This window comes from Brassica napus, chromosome A7, assembly GCF_020379485.1.
Source record: "Brassica napus cultivar Da-Ae chromosome A7, Da-Ae, whole genome shotgun sequence".
In the NCBI taxonomy this organism is placed as follows: Eukaryota; Viridiplantae; Streptophyta; class Magnoliopsida; order Brassicales; family Brassicaceae; genus Brassica; species Brassica napus.
Genome location: NC_063440.1, coordinates 13,884,345 through 13,903,759, shown reverse-complemented (window position 1 = coordinate 13,903,759; position 19,415 = coordinate 13,884,345). Strand labels below are relative to the sequence as shown.

Genomic DNA, 19,415 nt, shown 5'->3' with positions numbered 1-19,415 from the left:
GATAAATACTTTCATCGCTAGATATATAGCTAACTAAAACCTATAATCAGTTTTGATCCAAAAAAAATCTATAATCAGTTTTGATATAAAAAAATCTATAATCAGTGAATTTTGTTATTATTTATTTGGAAAATACATAATTTAAAATAAAATAATATTTCACAAAACGTTTTTTAAGGTTTCTCCTAAATTTTTGATGAAAAAAATTGTGTATGTACACCATTTTGGAACATTGTTACGGTACGTTGGTTATAAAAAAGTTTCATAGCTACACGAAGTTTACACTAATATGGTGTAAACCATCCAGTGTATGAGAATGTGTCAACAACTACACGAAGTTTATGTTAATACATGTCACATGTACGAAGTAAATAATAATATGGTGGCAACATCACAATCGGGTTTAATTGATTTTAAGCTAAGTTAATGGGGTCAATCTGTAATTTACTAAACTTAATAAACTTAATGATTTATTAATTTTAATAAATTTAATTGATTTTGTTAATAAACTTAATAATTTGTTAAATTTACTTAATAAACTTAATAAATTTATTAAACTTATAAAAATTAATAAATTTGTTAAACTTAATAAAATTAATCATTTATTAATAAACTTAATAAACTTAATCATTTATTAATAAACTTAATAAAATTAATCATTTATTAATAAACTTAATCATTTAATAAACTTAATCATTCAATAAACTTAAGAAACTTAATAAATTTGTTAAATTTATTAAGTTTAATAAATTTATTAAGTTTATTATGTTTAATAAATTTAGGAAGTTTATTAAGTTTATTAAGTTTAAGTTTATTAAGTTTATTAAATTATTAAGTGTATTTAGTTTAATAAATTTATTAAGTATAATTAATTATTAAGTTTATTAAGTTAAAGTTTATTAAATTACAAATTTTATTAATAAAATTAATTAAGTTTATTAAACTTAATAAATCAATAAGTTTATTAAGTTTAGTAAATTACGGATTCACCCTATTAACTTAGCTTAAAATCAATTAAACCTGATTGTGATGTTGCCACCATATTATTATTTACTTCGTACATGTGACATGTATTAACATAAACTTCATGTAGTTGTTGACACATTTTAATATATTGGATGGTTTCCACCATATTAGTGTAAACTTCGTGTAGCTAGAAAACTTTTTTTCTTATATATTAGTGCACAGTGTATAAAAATACCTACGAGATACGGAATAGGGGTAGTGGAGAGGAAAGTTAGGTCGGTGGTCGGTGACTGGATACCGTTAGGAATTGACTTTTTGTGTACTCAAATTACGACACGTATTATGCATTGTCCTTCTTGTCCTTTTCCTTCCCCCGTTATTCTCAGTTTGTCATGTTTCCCCAGTTTTCTCTTTTTCATATTCTCAGGGTTACTTTCGGTATATATTTGATGTATTTCAACCACTTAAACTAATAATGGTTATTGAGAATGTCCTTATACAAACATACCAAACCAATCAAAGTGTTTGGAAACATAAAAGAAATAACATTACGAGTTAATAATTTTGTTTACAAACAATACAATAATAATTACAACAGCAAACTATGAAACTAATATATGATCCACAAAATATAGTAATAAAAGAACATAATAGCATAACTTTTAAATATACCAAAAAAAAAGAAGTCTCCTTGCGATGCGACTTTAATGGGATGGGGAAGGAGAAATACACAATTCTCAAACTCTAATCTGATCAAGATATGATCAATTTCTATATGCTTTCCTATCTATTGTTCTTCTCTTTCATTGAAAATAAATTTATCTGCGGTGGATCAATGGTTAATTTTTTTCTTTTTTTAATCTACCATTACAATTCTCGGCTTAGTCTCCGAGACTATGGACGATGATAAAAAAATTCAATCCAGTTATACTGAATGAAATATCAAGTGGTAAAAAAACAAATACCATAGAAGCCACCACGGTGCGTCATCGTCATGGATATGAAAGATTGAAAGTGATGCAACTATGAAGGTATTTAATGTTTTTGAAGATCACAATTGGTGATTTTTCACTGCAAAGTGATTTTGTTAGAATCGCTGAAAATTAGCTGTTCTAATTACTTTTTTTTGAAAAATCAATAAATTAGATTTTTTTCAAAGAATATCTATAGATCCCCCTTGAAATCTGTAAAATGTTATAGAACAAAGAAATTTTCAAAAAAAAGTTGGAAATTCTTCAAAAAGAAGACAACTAAGTGTAAATAGTGCTGCAAAAAAAGAAGTAAGATGGATCAGAAAAAAAAAATCTTCAGATTTAAATCTTTGTGTTGTAACATTTTCTAATTTTAGTTATGCAGTTGATTGTATTTCTGTTATTTTTTTTATGACTCTCGTATCTGGAACTTTGAGAGCATCCGACTATCGCTAATGACCATTCACCAGAACTTCGTCGGGGAGCCTTCCGAAGAATTCAAGAGGGCTGGTGATTATCCTCATGTAAATTCCATCAGTGGCCACACGTTAGACGACTTCTCCGTATTGGATTTGAAAGTTCCTCAAGATAATCACCTTCCAGCGGCACTCGAATCCATGACTTTTTAGGTTGAGATTAACCACTGGACCACTAACACGTAGTTGTATTTCTGTTATTTTATATATTCTTGTTGCAACTTTACATTTTATTTAAATAAAATAGTTGTTAAAAAAAGAACATAAGAACATTAACCATGGATCAGCATATTAGTGGTAGATTATATTCTCCAATAATTTTGACATAACAACGCATTTCCCAAAAACTTATTTAATATAATGATTTAGTTTTTCCTCTGGTTCGTTTTAAAATCAACTTAAAAATAATATAAACGTATTAAACGATATTATCACTTATTTTTTGTTGATTTTATTTGTTATTTTCTAAATCCAAACTTCCAAAGAAGATTAGTTATTCGATTTAAAAGAATCTAAACATCTATATGTTTTCACCAAAACAATGACAACGTTCTCCGGTGAACTCCCACAAAGTAAAAATGTAACTAGATTTTGACCCGTGCTAAAGCGCGGAATAATTTTTTGGTAAAAACTTTATATAATTGCATTTTCTCTTTATTCAAAATAGGTCTGAGCATAAAATTCGTAAACCAAAGTATGTACCGAACTTAAACCAAAGAACCCGATCCATATCCAGTACGAAATGTAAAAAATCCCAGAATAGGTTTTGTAGGGTGGTACGTCATATATCCGAACCTGAAGTGTTATTAGCCGAACCCGAACAGGCAATCTCAGAAAACCAAAAAATATATGAAATCCAAATTAATCACAAATATAAATATGTGAAACATAAATATGTACTTCAAATATTCAGTTTTATATTTATAGTGAAATTATATTAAAAAGTAAGTATTTAAATTTTCAAAAAGCACTTTAAATATACAATTCTATTTAAATAAGTTTATTTCTTATGTTTTGCTTAAAAAAATTGGATTTAACTTCGGATATATCTGAACCGAACCCATATAACCAAAATCAAAACAATATATGGTTACTTTATGGATTTTATGATGTGGTATAAATTAGAAGCAAAACCAGTTTTTTATATCTAAACTTGATCCGTACTTATAAATTTACCAGAATGAGACATAGGATGTAATATAAATTTAAACCGAAATTTCAAATTTCCAACCCGTACCCAACGGGTACATGAACGCCCGAGCCTAACATAAAGTATGTTTTATGTTTTGTTCAATTAGTTTTATATTTGATAAATATTTTTGAACAACCCGTAAAACTATACTCATAAAAAAATATCAATAATAACATGTTCCACCAATATCAATAATATCAATAATATCAATAAAAAATACTCATTAAACATTAATAACTATTATTATTTATTTTATCATATATATATATATATATCTAATTTTGATAATCTATCTATAAGAATCTGGTTCTTGCATTTGAATTAAAGTACAATTGTATATATAATTCTTTTTATATTAATAAAAAAATATAATTGATTATTTACTTAAAAGTAGTGTTAATATAAATTAAATTTGTTAAAAACAATAGATTAGTTATTTCGTTCCTTAATTTTAGGTTAGGGTATACATATATTAAACAATAATTAAATTAGGTATAAGTAAAAATAATAGTAAAGCTAGTTAAATGTAATTGTCCAACTTCGATTATTTGTAAGTAGGTAAAAAATAGAACTCTAAATTAATAAATTAGATTCTAAAATAAATAGAACTTATATTTATATTTAGTGTGAGTATTTTTTTGATTATGTGAATAATTTTCTTAGAACTTTCATTATCGACACTTTTATATCTTGAAAAAAGTGAAAGTATCTTACTAATATAGTATAGATAAATAATTTGTAAAGATGTTTTGTGATGTTATATTCCTTTACATGATATAAATACAGTTTAGTGTATATAAATATTTTAAACATATTAATCACTCTCCGTAAATATAAGATCATTAGTATGTATAGTATATCAATAAAGTTTAGAAAATAGCTCTGGATCTTGCATATTCCTAAATACACCACTGCAGTTTTGTGAATATAAATATCTTTTATACATATATCAATTATAGTTACTATATTTAATTAATATACTAATAAACTTCAGGAGATATAGGGTAGTTACTAACAAATATATTGGAAATAAAAATAGGTCCAAAAGTTAAAGGATGTTACATTTATCTCTAATGAGATGTGAATAAGTCCAAAAGTTAATGACAACATTTTTAAGTAGATAAAAATTAGGACTCTGTTTTAATAGATTAGATGTACGATTATGAAATAATTCCAGGACAAAGATATTAATTAAGATCGTAAACAAGAAAAAAAAATCATAAACAAGAGACAACTAAAGATTAAGAGTTATAAGTGGCTCTTCGTCCTGTCTTTATCTATTGTAAATAATTTACATAAATTAACTGATAGATTATAAATTGTGAATATTATAAACAGCAGGTGGGAGATTGATTACGATTAGCAATATGTCAATCCCCGATTGAAGCGATCTTCCAATAATTGTTTTATGATATTTTCAGGAGTGTCGAGTTGTATTTTTTTTTTTTGAGAAAGATGTCGAGTTGTATTTTCTTTATTCAAAATTTTTATGGATAATGATCTTTATTCTAATGCTTTATCGACAGCTTATACATGATTTAACTATAATTTTCAATATTAATAAGCTTAACCATATTACAGTAAAAACTTTATAAATTAATAATGCTGCAACGATGATAATTTATTAATTTACATAGTTGTTAATTTTAAGAAAACTTTGTTTATTAGATTTATATTTAAAAGAAAGAAAAAATATTTTATTTCATAATATCGGATACACTTTATGTATGTTAAATACATATGGAAGTATATATACAAATGAGTTTTATATATAATTTGATAAATTGGCATCAAAATATTGAAATAAAAAATAATAATTAGAGTTACAATTTATTTTGACGATCAATAAATAATAAAATGTTTTGTTATGTGTATATAAAATTTAAATATATCGTAATTATTAATTTACGATATATATACAAGTCAAGAGAGCATCAACTTCATATAAAGCAGATAATTTTTTAAATATTATTATTTTATTATTTTATTGAATTATATCATATTTTACATCGGTTCAATTTGGAACCAAATTTTTTTGTTAATTTATCGAACTAATTCATATAGTTTGTACTTTGTACTGTATATGAAGTTGATGCTCTCTTGACTTGTTTTCTTCACCATTCCAATAATATTCTTGTGATGTGAACCCATCTACTATATACCGTAAGTCACAATTTTACAAATGGACATACTAATAAGGCATTTTTTTCTTTTATGTTTTCCAAACTTTGTTCGGTGGTCCTCAATATATAAACGTCAGTGTATATGTGTATATTACGATTATTCCGACAATATAAAAAAATATTATGCCGACAAGGAAATATATAATGATGTTAAGTAACAATTTATGTTCCTTTCATAATAATTCGACGCTCATTTGGTAATCGTTACACGCTAAATATATATATAAATAGACTAATAATATTTAAATTTATGTTATAGAAAAATATGTAGGGTAGGAGGAGTTGAGTGATATTTGGATTGTTCCCACGACTTTGGTTTAAATTTAAATTTTAATATGAAGATTTACAAAACAAATAGTTTTAGTATAGAGAAGCTCTAAGGGAAAATATGATTATTATTTTTTGATAAACAGAGGGCAAATATGATTTAACAACGAAACTTTTAGCTGTGACCCAGTTGGCACGTGAACATGGCGCCAATTACCACGGAAAAGCAAAAATAAAATAAAATCAATTTTTTGTTGTCAAAAATAAAATCAATTCATTTTATAGAAACTGGACCACTTTGTTTAGGTTTCATTTTTTTAAAATATGGGGTTGCCATTTATTTTAATATCATGTTGTTTTATATCGTTGTTGTTATATACCCCGCCTTGAAATAAAATATATCATCATTTACTTCAATAAATAATACGCATCCTAAAATTATTAAATCGCGAAATGTAAGATGTCCTTGCGTATATAAGACTACAAAGATTCAACTTCACACGAACATTAATGCTAAAAAAATGCTTAGCACTTTATTTAGGCAACAAACAGGAATGTAATTTATTAAGTTGCCTTAAATCGTGGAAAAGGAAATCTTCCTAAATATTTCTGAATCCACGAGGCGGCTAAACATCAGTAAGTCAACACAGTGTTAATATATGAATCCACTAGATAGATGATAACACTCGAAATTTTAAAAATAACAAAAAAAAATCTTGGGTTATTATCTATATAAAATAGATTGTTGCGAGGGTCCATATAAGCCATAGTTGTTATAAAAATATTCGTATCAATGGACCGGATGTATCCAACTAGGTCTTGTAAGTTAGCAGCCCAATCAAGCCCTGGCCTCTTAAAAACCCTTTAATTTCTTAATGCATTAAGTTATGTTGCTCAAAAAAGAAAGATATGGGCTTTTATTCTTTTAGACTAACGGGCTCAATTGTATAGTTTTCTTCTGTATCCAACCTCGTATTTGCATCTAGGCCTGGGCAAAACAATCCGAACCGAAAAACCGAACCGGAACCGAACTGAAATACCCGAAACGAGAACTAGACCAATACTCTCAAATATCCGAACGGTTCCTATATTTTTATATCCAAAATAACCAAACTGAACCGAGAAACGAACAGATACCCGAATATATATAAATATTAATTATATATACATATAACATCACTTAATATATATTGTTAATTTAAAATTATGTCAAAAGTATCTGAAAATAGTTGAGGATAACTAAATTATTATAAAGTATCCAAACTACCAGAAAGTATATGAAACTATCCAGATTGTTTTATCCGAAATATCCAAAATAATTCGAAATGTCCAATTTTTTTTATCCAAATCATCCTAATTATTTGATATTTTATCTAAATAACAAATATTTTAATCCAAATTATCCGAATGATCCGAAACCCGAACCGGATCCAAATGAGAACCGAACTTTTCTGGATATTTTCTAGTTTCTACGTTTACTATCCGAACCGAACCCGAAACTATCCGAACTGAACCAAAAATAAGTCAAGTACTAAATGGATCCTCTAGCCTCTATCCAAACTACCTGAAACCCGAAATATCCGAACCGAACCGATACCCAAAATGCCCAGGTCTATTTGCATAGATTGAGTAGTTTTAAAATCTTACTAGATTTTGACCCGCGCTTCGAAAGCGCGGGTTTTATAGGTTATATACGAAGTTGAAAATGTGATAGTATTTTGAGTATATTGTGTATTATTATGTTATAAAGTCGTATTATATTGAATACATAAATTTGTTTAAAATTATATAACTTATGTATAAGTTTATTCGGGATTTTTTATATACACTCTTATGTAAATCTTTCTTAAGTATGAACATTTTACCTAAATTTGATAAACGAACCAAACCAATACGAAATACAGGTTGAGGTTCGAGATTGGGAAAAAGTTACCTATTAGATTTTTTTGGACCTGTGGGTCTCTGTCGGGTACCTAAAGTACCCTGAATGTTTTGTTCATATTATGTATATTTGAATAATTCATACGAAATATTTGGGTATTTTCATGTTTTGATTTTTTGACTTTTCGGATTCTTTAAATCTTTTTGTGTGAAATACTCGAACCGAGCTAGACTCATTACGTAGCCAAATTACATAGTAAATTTTATAGATACTTGAATTATTGACTCAAACTGACCTGGAACTAAAAGGAACCGATCTGAACAAAAATCATTCAAATACCTAGTTGGATATAAATGCCCAAGACCCAAAGAACTTGGATCTGAAAGAAACCGATTTATATTTGACCCGAAGATCCGAATGACCAAATCTAACATTTCACTATATTTTGTGCATTTTATAAAAGTTACATTTGTTAAGTTGGTGAAACTTAAGATTTATTTGAGAGGTTTTTGACTAATTTAATAGTATAGATTTGTAGGTTTTTTGTTGAGCAGTAAAAAAAGATTTGTTTGGTTTTTGATAATTTAAGCTTATCTTAAATATTAAATTGTTATTTATCAATAAAATAAAATTAAGATAATATATAATTTTTAAATTTATCTTAATTATGAAGTTAATGAGACATATTTAGAGAAGAGTATAATAAAGTGTATGTGATATTATATTTTCGTGAACCAAATTTATGTGGTAGTATATATATGGTATAATCTTTTCGTTTACAAAAAGATATGGGTCCAATAAATAAAAGCTTTGACTAAATGATTGTTAGAGAAATTAAAGGTAACATATTGTTTGTCCAAATCAAAGTAAAACCAGAATATTATTAGTTAATAAAAGAGTCCAAACAACTTTTTAAAGTAGATTTATTAAAACTTCTTCACTTTTAATAGTATTGATATTTTGGCAAACGCATCTGGTTTTGAATAGGTCATTCTACGAAAAAGACGAAAAAAGCATCTTTGTTTGACTTTTGCTCTGCAAAGTTCAACGATGTTACAAATCCGACCCCACATCCTAAGAAAATTACATTTACGCATCTATATTCTCCTTTTTGACTAAATTAACCCCCTCCCTTGGGAAAACTGGTCGGAGGAAGCCCTACGAGATTGGTTTCACTGGAAAGGATCGTTCTCTTCCGCCATAACACTCTCTTTAATCTCCTGAATCATCTTGATCACTTGTCTCATCGTCGGTCTTTGCTCGGGCGACGTCACACGGCAAAGACAAGCTGTTTCAGTCATCATGCCAAGCCTATTATCCTCTGCTCCTTCCTCTTCTTCTCTCATTGCTCTAACCCAATCAAGCATATCATGAGGCGCCATAAACGGATGCCTGGACGCGTTCTTACCGGTCAAAAGCTCAAAGATCAAGACACCAAACGAGTAGACGTCGCATTTGGAAGTTGGTCTACGAGATGATTTTCTGATCTCAGGGGCTTTGTAAGAGGAAGAGTCCGGATCATCATCATTAGAAGAAGAAGATGAATCTGTTAAGACGCTGAGGCAGTAATCAGTTAAACAAGCTTCGAAGTCATGTCCGAGGAGGATGTTAGTTGATTTAAGGTTTCCATGGACTAATGCTGACGATGTTTGGTGAATGTAGTACAAGCCTTGGGCAACATCTTCTGCAATCTTTAAACATGATGTCCAATGTAATGGCTTTGCTCTCGAGGATCTAGAACCTGTGAAAATATTGGAGTTAGTTAGTCACATTTGGTGTTGGGTCCAATACAGGAGCAAGAAGCAAACACTCTTAATGTAATTCGTAAGGTTCATCAAACAAGTGCATGTAAAAAAAAAATAGTTTAATATTTGTCCGGCACTAACGCAAGGTGTAGAGACAGAGTGATGGCAAAAAGATGAGATTTCACGTGAAGAAAAAAGCACAGAGTTCCACCAGGTTTCTGTCTTCTTCCACTAATGCTAAGTAATTTCAACGAAGACTTCAGAAGAAAAAAGAGCAAACGAACAAAAACTTTTTAAAAAAATAAATATTATTACAAAAAGTAAGACCCGCGATTGTCGCTGTGTGGTCAGCTTCAGTTCATCAAGTTCTCACTACTAAACTGTGCACAAACACAAAACCCGCCACACAGAAAAGACTCGTGCGCTTTAGGGTTTTAAGTTTTTTAAAATAAAGTATAGTCGAAACAACTTACGATTTCTCACGTCATCATTGATTAAGACCTTAAACTAATGATCTTTAATTAATGTAAAGTAAAGTAAATCTTCAACTCGGTGGTGACTCGCTGAGTTCAAAACTAAAACCCTAGGAAGATAGAAGAGTTACCGTGAATGAGATTGAAGAGGCTGCCATTGGGTTGGTAATCGAAGATGATGAGTCTCTCTCCGTTTGACTGAAAGTAAGCTCTAATCGGAACAAGATTCTGGTGCCTGAGTCCACCAACAATCTCCATGTGATTCTCGAACGCCTCTTCGCTTGTAACCGCCGTTTTAGCCGCGTCTAGTCTCTTCACCGTCACGATGAGCTGGTTATCAAACACCGCCTTGTACGTAATCCCCACCGATCCTCTCCCCAGAAGCTCCGCCGAGGCTCGCATCAGCTGCTCGAGAGTGTACATCCCTTGACTCGACTCCCCTCCTTCCCCGCCCCCGCCGCAGAAGATCAGATTCCCGCTGTTTGGGACTCGGCTCTGCGGCTCCGTGGCGGCGGCGGCTCGAAACTGAAGCTTCTCCACGGAGCTTGAGTTTGAGTTCGGATTCAAAACTGGTACGGCTCTTGTACTCAGAGCTTGATTCTGGTGAGAGGAGGATGACGCGTCTCCTTTTTGACTCGGTTCGTAAATCTCGTCTTTGGTTTGTTTCTTTATCACTAGAGAGAAGACGACGAGGCAGAGACCGAGGACGATGAGCGACGCGAGACCGACGGTGAATCCCAGTACTAACCCATTTTCTTTACCTTTCTTCTTCGAAACAACCGGAGAGATAACCACCGCTCCTCCGTTCTGCGCCTGCGCGCTTTGCCCCAACGGAGCCTGCGAGGAGGAAGAAGACGACGACGTTTTGTTGTTACTCGACCCGAAGAAGGGAGAGCGTGAAGAAGCGCAAGCTCGGTTGATGATCTCCCCGCACAGCCCCGGGTTGGACTTAAACGACGACGCGTCGAATCGAGACAGAGTCGGTGTAACGGGGATGACTCCCGTTAAGTTGTTAACGGAGACGTTGAAGGACGTCAGAAACGACTGGTTAAGCGACGGGAGCGTGCCGTTAAAGCGGTTAGACTCGAGATTTAATGAAGTTAACCGGTCGAGAGCGGTTATCTGAGTTGGAATCTGACCGGTGAAGTTGTTGTGGGAGAGAGAGAGGATCATTAACCGGTGAAGGGAAGGAATCGAAGGAGGGAAAGGTCCGTTGAACTCGTTCCGGCTGAGGAAGAGAGATTTAAGGTTAACGAGAGCGGAGAGATCGGGGACGGGGCCGAAGAGGGAGTTGTTCTCGAGGCTCAGGACTCGGAGCTGGTCGAGGCGGCTAAGAGTGGCGGAGGAGAAGTAGCCACGGAGGCCGACGCCGGAGAGGACAAGGCGAACGACGCGGCCCTGTGCGCATTTGACGCCGCGCCATTGGCAGTAGTCGTAACGCTCGGTGAGGGAATACAGGAGCTTGTTGTCGAGATCGGCGGTGGATTTGAAAGAGAGTAGAGCGACTGCGTCGGAAGGAAGCAAGGAGTTGAAGTAGTTCGGCTCCGATGATGAGAATCCGGCGGAGACATGGAGGAAGAGGAGGAGGAGGAGGAAGAAGAGAAAAAACTTCAGTGACATTTTTTTTTTTTTTTTTTGCAAAGCTCTTTGTCCGTTTGGACTAGGAGAGAGTTTGGGGCTATGAAGTGGATCACGTGCTTGTGGTGAAATGTTTTTAGGCAGTGAATATATTTATTTTGTATCAACAGGATCTCGATAAATTTTATTATTTTCCAGCATTACGATCTTTACAAAATATGAAAAATACTACTAACTTTTTTTTATTTTTCTGGTGAAAAATAGTAACTTATGGTGCAAATTATACCTAACATTCCATTGAATTGTGTAGGTAGGAGAAAATGACATGGTACGTGTAAGTTTCGTTATTGTTATGTTCATTTTTATAATTTTTTCGTATCTTGTAAACTTTATACTAGTACAACATCTAGTAAAAGTTACTGCGCTGTTGGTTTAACAGAATCATGTATTTCTTAAAAAAGAGTGTTTTTTTATTTTTACCCGAGGCGGTCAAAATTATGTTTTCCGAGAAGAATCGCATTGGGACTGTGGGTAGTGCGCGTAGGAATTAGCGTCTTGAGCCACTAGTGAAAGTGTGAGTGAGTCCGTGAGTGGGGCTATAGTCGTTGCTGATTAGTCCGTAGGGAAACGACTAGACTCGTAGCCAAGCAAGTGTGGTCCTTTTTTTTTTTTTTTTCTTAAATTTTACCTCTGCGACCAAAAAACAATAATGAGGTTCTAATATCTAAAACGTAAAACAAAACAAGACTGTTGTCGTGTATGTAAATTTGGGGGAAAATTAATAGTGATAGTTATTGACAATTTGACACTGTGGCAAAGTTTGGAGAATTCTACGGCATTGTTCGACTTTGGCTCCAATCACATAAAATCTCTTTGTTCCCACTCTTCTATGTTTTTCTTATTTTAATAAACGATGAAAATATTGTTTACTGGTACTCACTTTTTCATGGTGCACTTTCTTTATAAAGATCATTCAAGTTAAGCAGAGCGTGCTGCTTTTGTGTGACTCAAAACAGCATCTCCACTCTCCATTTACGTCATTTCCTTAAACATAGAGTTTTAAAGACTTCACTAAGTTCTCGTTTTTAATCAATTAAAGAATAAAGTGATGGGTGGCTATACGGAGAAAAACTAACTAAAGTGATTTTGACTTCATCATTTTGTAGATAAGTTCTAAAAAGAAGCGCCCACCAGTATTACTTTAGACTTACGTATATCAGTATCACATCAAAAGGTGGATAATATACGTACTTAACTAGCTAATCCTCGGATATCAAAATAAGCATATACTATTATACTGTATCAAATCCTGAATCTGGATGGGCTACTTATAAAGCCCAAATTAATACACATTATATGGGCCATGTTATAGCAACTTGATTTCAGTAAATGATTCCTTTGTGGGAAAGGCAAAGTCCAACCTGAGATTAAGGGGGTGTTATTGAATTAAGAATTCAATGTAACCGTAGTTAGTATAATTTTGGAGTCTTATTATTATACATTGTCTTTGTACAGGTATTTATACATGTATACAGTAGGGTATTCATACATAGATTTACATCTATACCCTTACATTACTTGTAGGTCTATACACCCCCTCAAGATGGAGCACCTTGGTGAGTCCAATCTTGTCACATGCTAGCTGGAATGGAACTCTTGGCAATGGCTTTGTTAATGTATCCGCGAGTTGATCGTGGGTTGAGACATGACTGACGCGGAGAGCACCTGTCTGAACTTGTTCACGCACAAAGTGATAATCTAGCGCGATGTGCTTCATTCGAGTGTGAAAAACAGGATTAGCACAGAGGTACGTTGCACCAATATTGTCGCAGTAAATCACTGGAGCAACCGGGAGTTTGATGTCAAGTTCAGAGAGTAAAGAACAGAGCCAACGAAGTTCTGCTGCCGTGTTTGCCACTGATCTGTATTCTGCTTCGGTTGAGGATCGAGCAACACCACTTTGTTTCTTAGAGGACCAGGAAATGGGTTGGCTACCAAGGTAAATGATGTATCCGTTGGTTGATATGTAGTCATCAGTATCGCCTGCCCAATCGGCGTCGCAGAAGGCATGAAGTGTGAAAGGATTGTGACGACGAAGGAGAATACCATGTGTAGTAGTGCCTGAGAGATACCTGAGCACACGCTTGGCTGCTGTCCAGTGAGCATCAGTTGGTTGATGCATAAACTGACTCAACCGGTTGTGCGTAGGCAATGTCTGGCCTAGTAAAGGCTAGATATTGTAGTGCTCCAATCAACTGTCGATACTGGGTTGAGTTTTGCAGCGGTTGTCCAGTCTTGAGAGTGAGCTTTGGTGTGGTGGCGAGTGGAGTTGAAACGGGTTTCGCGTCCAGCATGTTGTAGCGAGTGAGGATGTCTGTTGTGTATTTCTTTTGCATAAGATGCAGCCCCTGTTTTGTTATGGTGACTTCAATGCCAAGAAAGTAATGAAGATCACCCATATCTTTGAGAGAAAACCGATTGGAGAGCGATTTGATGATGTTAGCAACAAGCGATGTCGAGCTTCCCGTAACGACAATATCATCTACATATACGAGAAGATATGCAATGTCTTTACCCTGCCTGAGAATAAACAAAGAGGTGTCCGATACTGAGTTGGTGAAGCCATTCTGGATGAGGTGCTGTCGAAGTTCATGATACCATGCGCGCGGAGCTTGCTTCAAGCCATAGATCGCTTTGTTTAGACGGCAGACGTGGTTTGGTTTGTCAGGATCTACGAAGCCCGGAGGTTGTTCCATGTAGACTTCTTCAGTTAATTTTGCTTGGAGGAAGGCATGATTGACATCCAATTGTCGCAAAGGCCACTGCTTACTTTCCGCAAGTCCAAGAACAAGTCTGATGGTTGTTGACTTGACGACGGGACTGAAGGTATCGTCATAGTCGATCCCATATTGCTGGTTGTAGCCTTTTCCCACTAGACGTGATTTGTACCTGTCAAGAGTTCCATTAGGTAACAGTTTAGTGGTAAAAATCCAGCGACAACCAATGACATTTTGAGAGGGATGTGAGGGAACAAGATCCCATGTTCTGTTTTGAACTTGGGCGTTGAATTCTTGAGTTGCTGATTTTCTCCAGTCTACATCTCGCATGGCCTGGTTAATTGTTCTGGGTTCAGGCTTAAGGTGGGGTCGGGTTATGGTTTGAAGAAGGAATTTCTTGTTTGGTTTGGATATATTATTTTGAGATCGTGTACGCATACGAACAGGAGATGTAGGAGCTGTTTGGGTTGTGTTTGTGGGCTCAGAGGGTGGTTGTGGGTTATTAAGTTGAGGCTGAGGTTGAGATAATGTTGTTGGGTTTGTAGTAGAGGTTGGAGTTGGGCCTATGGGTTCTTGGGCCTGGATATTAGAGGAAGGTATTAAGGTTGAAGAGATAGAACCTGGAACTGTTGTCAACGGTGTGGGATGTCGTGAAATCTCCGGCGCAGAGACAGTAGTCGGTGGTGGTTGTGACGACTGACCGGGAAGGTCCGAGCTGGGGGCCGCGTTTCTCTGTGTGGGTGGAGCAGTGGGAGAAGCTCTGTGAGGGACCTCTGTAACTGGCGACTGATAAGGGACGGAGGTTTCAGGTTCGTCTTGTACAGTACTTTTGTTTGATGTCTGTGATTTAAAGGGAAAGGTGGACTCATCGAATTGAACATGTCGTGAGACATATAATCGATTTGTGGTGGTGTCAAGGCACAAGTACGCTGACTGGGTGAGAGAGTATCCGAGGAAGACGCAAGCTTTGGACTTCTCTTGGAGCTTGTGTGAATTATAAGGCTTGAGCCAGGGGTAGCAAACACAGCCAAAGATGCGAAGCCGGTTGTAGTTCGGGGGTCTGTTGAAGAGCTTGTTGTACGGCGACTCATGATTGAGGATTGGCGTTGGCTGTCTATTGATTAGATACACGGCTGTAGCAAATGCATACTGCCAGTATTCTTTTGGAACTCCAGACTGGGAGAGAAGCGTCATGCCTGTTTCCACAATGTGGCGGTGTCGCCTCTCAGACAATCCATTGTGTTCTGGTGTATGGGGAGGTGTAGTGAGGTGAGAGATACCATGTTGTGTGAGGTAAGGTCTGAGAACGATAAACTCGCCTCCGTTGTCAGAATACAGAGCACCGATCTTGGTTTGAAAATGGTTCTCTACCAAGGCTTTGAAGGCAGTGAAGGTGGCATAGACTTGGGACTTTTGTTTGAGTGGGTAGAACCAGGTGTATCTGGTATAGTGGTCAACAAGTATAAGGAAATATCGGTGGTTCTCAACAGAATGTATTGGTGAACTCCAGACATCAGAGAAGAGATATTGGAGAGGACGATTTGAGGAGATAGAAGTCTGAGCAAAAGGCAATTTATGGCTTTTATTAATAAGACAGTGAGTGCAAGACAAGTTTTTATTGGAAGAATGAGAAATAGGTAATGAAAAACTGGAAATAAGTTTGCTTAAGATAGTAGAAGAAGGGTGGCCAAGTCTTGAATGCCATGAGGTTGAGGTTGTTTTTGGTGATGGGGATGAATAGAGGGCGGTCGCATTCAGTGTCAGAGGCCACTCATAGAGCTCTTCCTTAGTTCTCCCTTGGAGTAACGGGGCCCCCGTGCTGAGATCCTTCACCTGGAAATGCGCCGGAAAGAATTCCACAGAGACACGGTTAGTATTGCATAGTTTATAAACTGAGATAAGGTTTTTGTGTATCTGAGGGACATAAAGAACTTTATTTAAAGCTAAGGGTCTAGAAGTTGAGGGTAAGATAGTTGAACCAGTATGCGAGATTGTGAGACCGGATCCATCACCAATGAGGACTTCATCGCCTCCACCGTATGGCTGGTGTAGGGACAGATTGTGGAGGTCACTTGTGATATGGTGAGTAGCTCCGCTGTCCAAGAGCCAGTTGTTGGCTGTGTAACCAGGTCCGACAGACAAGTTTGCTCGAGGTTGCCATGGTGTGAACGGTGTCTGACGTTGCATCATCTCTGTGCCTGATCGCTGGTGCGATTGCTGGAGCTGAGGACACCTGCGGGCGCTATGTCCATGAACAGAGCATATCTGACATCGTCCTTGATATGGTCTCGGTGAGTAACCATCACTTCTTTGTGGAGACGCTTGTTGCCAGTTTTGCTGACGTTGATTGTTTCTGTTGTTTTGGTATTTGTTGTTGTTGAAGTTGCGACCACTGTTGTTGCGGTGTGTGGCCATGTTGGCTGTGACAGGGACTGGTGCAGCGACACTGGAGACATGAAGTTTTGCTTCTTGATTAAGAAGCCTTTCATGAATCTCGTTGATCAGAGGTGTTTCATCCTTGCTTTCAATCTGATCAATGACAGTTTTATAATCATCCGGCAGACCATCCACCACGAATTCCACTTGATCCTCATGGTCAAGAGGTTTACCAAGAATCGCAAGTTGATCAAATCTGGTAACCAGTCCTTGTACATATTCATCAATCGATTTGGTACCTTTCTTCCATTCTTTGAGTTGTTGACGGATCTGTTTGATGTGCGCCCTGCTGGGTTTAGCGTAGATGGACGCAAGGATCTCCCAGATCTGAGCTGCGGTTTCAGCACGGGAAAGCAGTGGCTGGATGGTGGGGGTTATAGCGCCTAGTAACGCACTATAGATCAGCTTGTCCTGGCACTTGCAGTGGGCATATTGCGGGTTGACAGTGGTGACACCGTCTGTGGTGATTGTTGCAGCCGGAAGAGGAGAGGATCCATCAAGATAGCCCGCTAGTTCATAACCGTCAAAGAGCGCATGGACTTGACGGCTCCACATCAAGTAGTTAGTGTTGGTGAGTTTGGCCACGTTGGTCATGTTGACACTGAGCAAGGTTTGATCGTTGATGATGACAGCTTGGTTGACTGAAACTGGGGAAGAAGAAGACATTGTTTTTGAATGTTGTTAAGTGGCGGCAGAAAAAGAATATTAGGTTATTTGAGACTGCTCTGATACCATATAACTTTGGAGTCTTATTATTATACATTGTCTTTGTACAGGTATTTATACATGTATACAGTAGGGTATTCATACATAGATTTACATCTATACCCTTACATTACTTGTAGGTCTATAGTTAGGAGTCTTTCAGTGGATTTGATTGGATTCTTTACAAGATAAAGATGAATTTTAGTGGAGTTTATTGTAATTCAAATGGAAAAGAAGTCAGCTCCAAACGTTTAAGTTCTAATGGATTCAATGCAAGGCAAGTAGATTTCATTGTAATTCATTGCTATGGAATTTTTTATTTTTAAAACTACCCAAGTTTCAGAAAATATATATTTCTAGAGAACTTTTCGATTAATAAGATTTGCAATATGAACACATCAGAATGTCTTTCAAAACTGTCATACACACGTTGTTTTTTCTTGTTTTGATTTTGAGTTACCCAAAATTTAAAAGATATTTTTATGTTTGTCCTTTTGGATGAAGAATCGAATTATGTTTTTGAGTTTTCACACAAAAATATTAATCGAATACACATTTTGCAGAGAGAGAGAGAGACATAAAATAGAGACGAGAAGAAATAACAGAGTATATTTGAAATCCTTCCTAAAACCAGAGGAAAAATACGTAATTGTTTTACTCTTGCTTTAAACATAAAAGTCCATTAAAATCTAAAACAACTGAATTCTAACAAAATCAGTTGAACATTGAATAACAAGGGATTTTAATTCACTTTTACAAATACACAATTGAATAACACGTGATTTTGTTTGGGAATTAAAGTACATCTAATTCCATTAAATTACCATATTGAATAACACCCCCTAAATGGCCTCCTCGTGAATGTTGATGTGTGATTATTTATGCTTAATCCTCACACTATCACCACTTTTTTTTCAGCCAACTGATTATTTATTGAACATGTTTTTTTTTAAAACACAAAAGGCCTAAAAAAGCAAACCTAACAAACAAACCTGACGACATAAAACTTAAAAAACAGAGGGCCAACAATGACCTAATAACAGACTATCCCAAAAAACGTGTCAAACCTCAACAACGTGTCAAAACAGACAAGGACGAAATGACACGTGCTGAAAGAACTTCCACCGCCTTCACCGACTTGAGGATCATCGCCGGAAACCAACCGGCCGCCCACCGAAACCTACGGAGCCATGACCACGATAAAAAAAACCACAACGGTTTCAACAACATACACCATCATCGCCTGATTTACGTCATCATAGAACCCGACCAATCGAGATCTTATCCAAAGACATCAAGTCACCAAACACACATAAATATATTCATCACACCAATCGATTAAGAACCGTTCAACCTGAGCAATCTTCAACGAAACCAAATCGTCCACTAGATCTATTCTATGGAAAGAAACATCAATCATCATCGATCAATCCAACCACCTCCAACTTTTCGGAGAAGCCACATGAAGAGAAAATCGAAATGTAACCGGAAAGATCTGGTGAGAAGCTAGCAATCATCACGGAAAGTGATGACTCTAGAGACAAAAACCGGCCAACCGGTGCTGTGTTAGCCACCGATTGCTAGAGTCAAAGCCCAACCTCACGGAAGTCTTATGTCGGAAAGGAACCGGCGATCGAAACTCTCATCACATCTCTTTCTGTGAAAGATCTAAGAGAGAGAATATAATGGTAGAGAGAGAGAGAGAGAGAGAGAGAGAGAGAGAGAGAGAGAGAGAGAGAGAGAGAGAGAGAGAGAGAGAGAGAG

General features: G+C 35.5%; 1 protein-coding gene across 1 annotated transcript; it reads right to left on the bottom strand.

Moving 5' to 3' along the window:
* Positions 1 to 8,938: 8,938 nt before the first annotated feature.
* LOC106366784 (probable inactive receptor kinase At5g67200) lies at positions 8,939 to 11,901 on the bottom strand. Its single transcript, XM_013806445.3, has 2 exons — positions 10,287 to 11,901; positions 8,939 to 9,678 (listed from the first exon to the last, which is right to left on the bottom strand). Exons 1-2 carry the CDS (start codon positions 11,773 to 11,775, stop codon positions 9,110 to 9,112), a joined length of 2,058 nt encoding a protein of 685 aa, XP_013661899.1. The 5' UTR covers positions 11,776 to 11,901; the 3' UTR covers positions 8,939 to 9,109.
* Between the last annotated feature and the right edge of the window lie 7,514 nt (positions 11,902 to 19,415).

What these genes read in the sequence shown, in the direction of transcription:
- LOC106366784 (XM_013806445.3), bottom strand. Translation starts at nt 11,775, where the DNA reads ATGTCACTGAAGTTTTTTCTCTTCTTCCTCCTCCTCCTCCTCTTCCTC. An exon ending in CCTCTTCAATCTCATTCACG is followed by an intron (nt 9,679 to 10,286) that starts GTAACTCTTCTA and finishes ATATTTTCACAG; the next exon opens with GTTCTAGATCCTCGAGAGCA.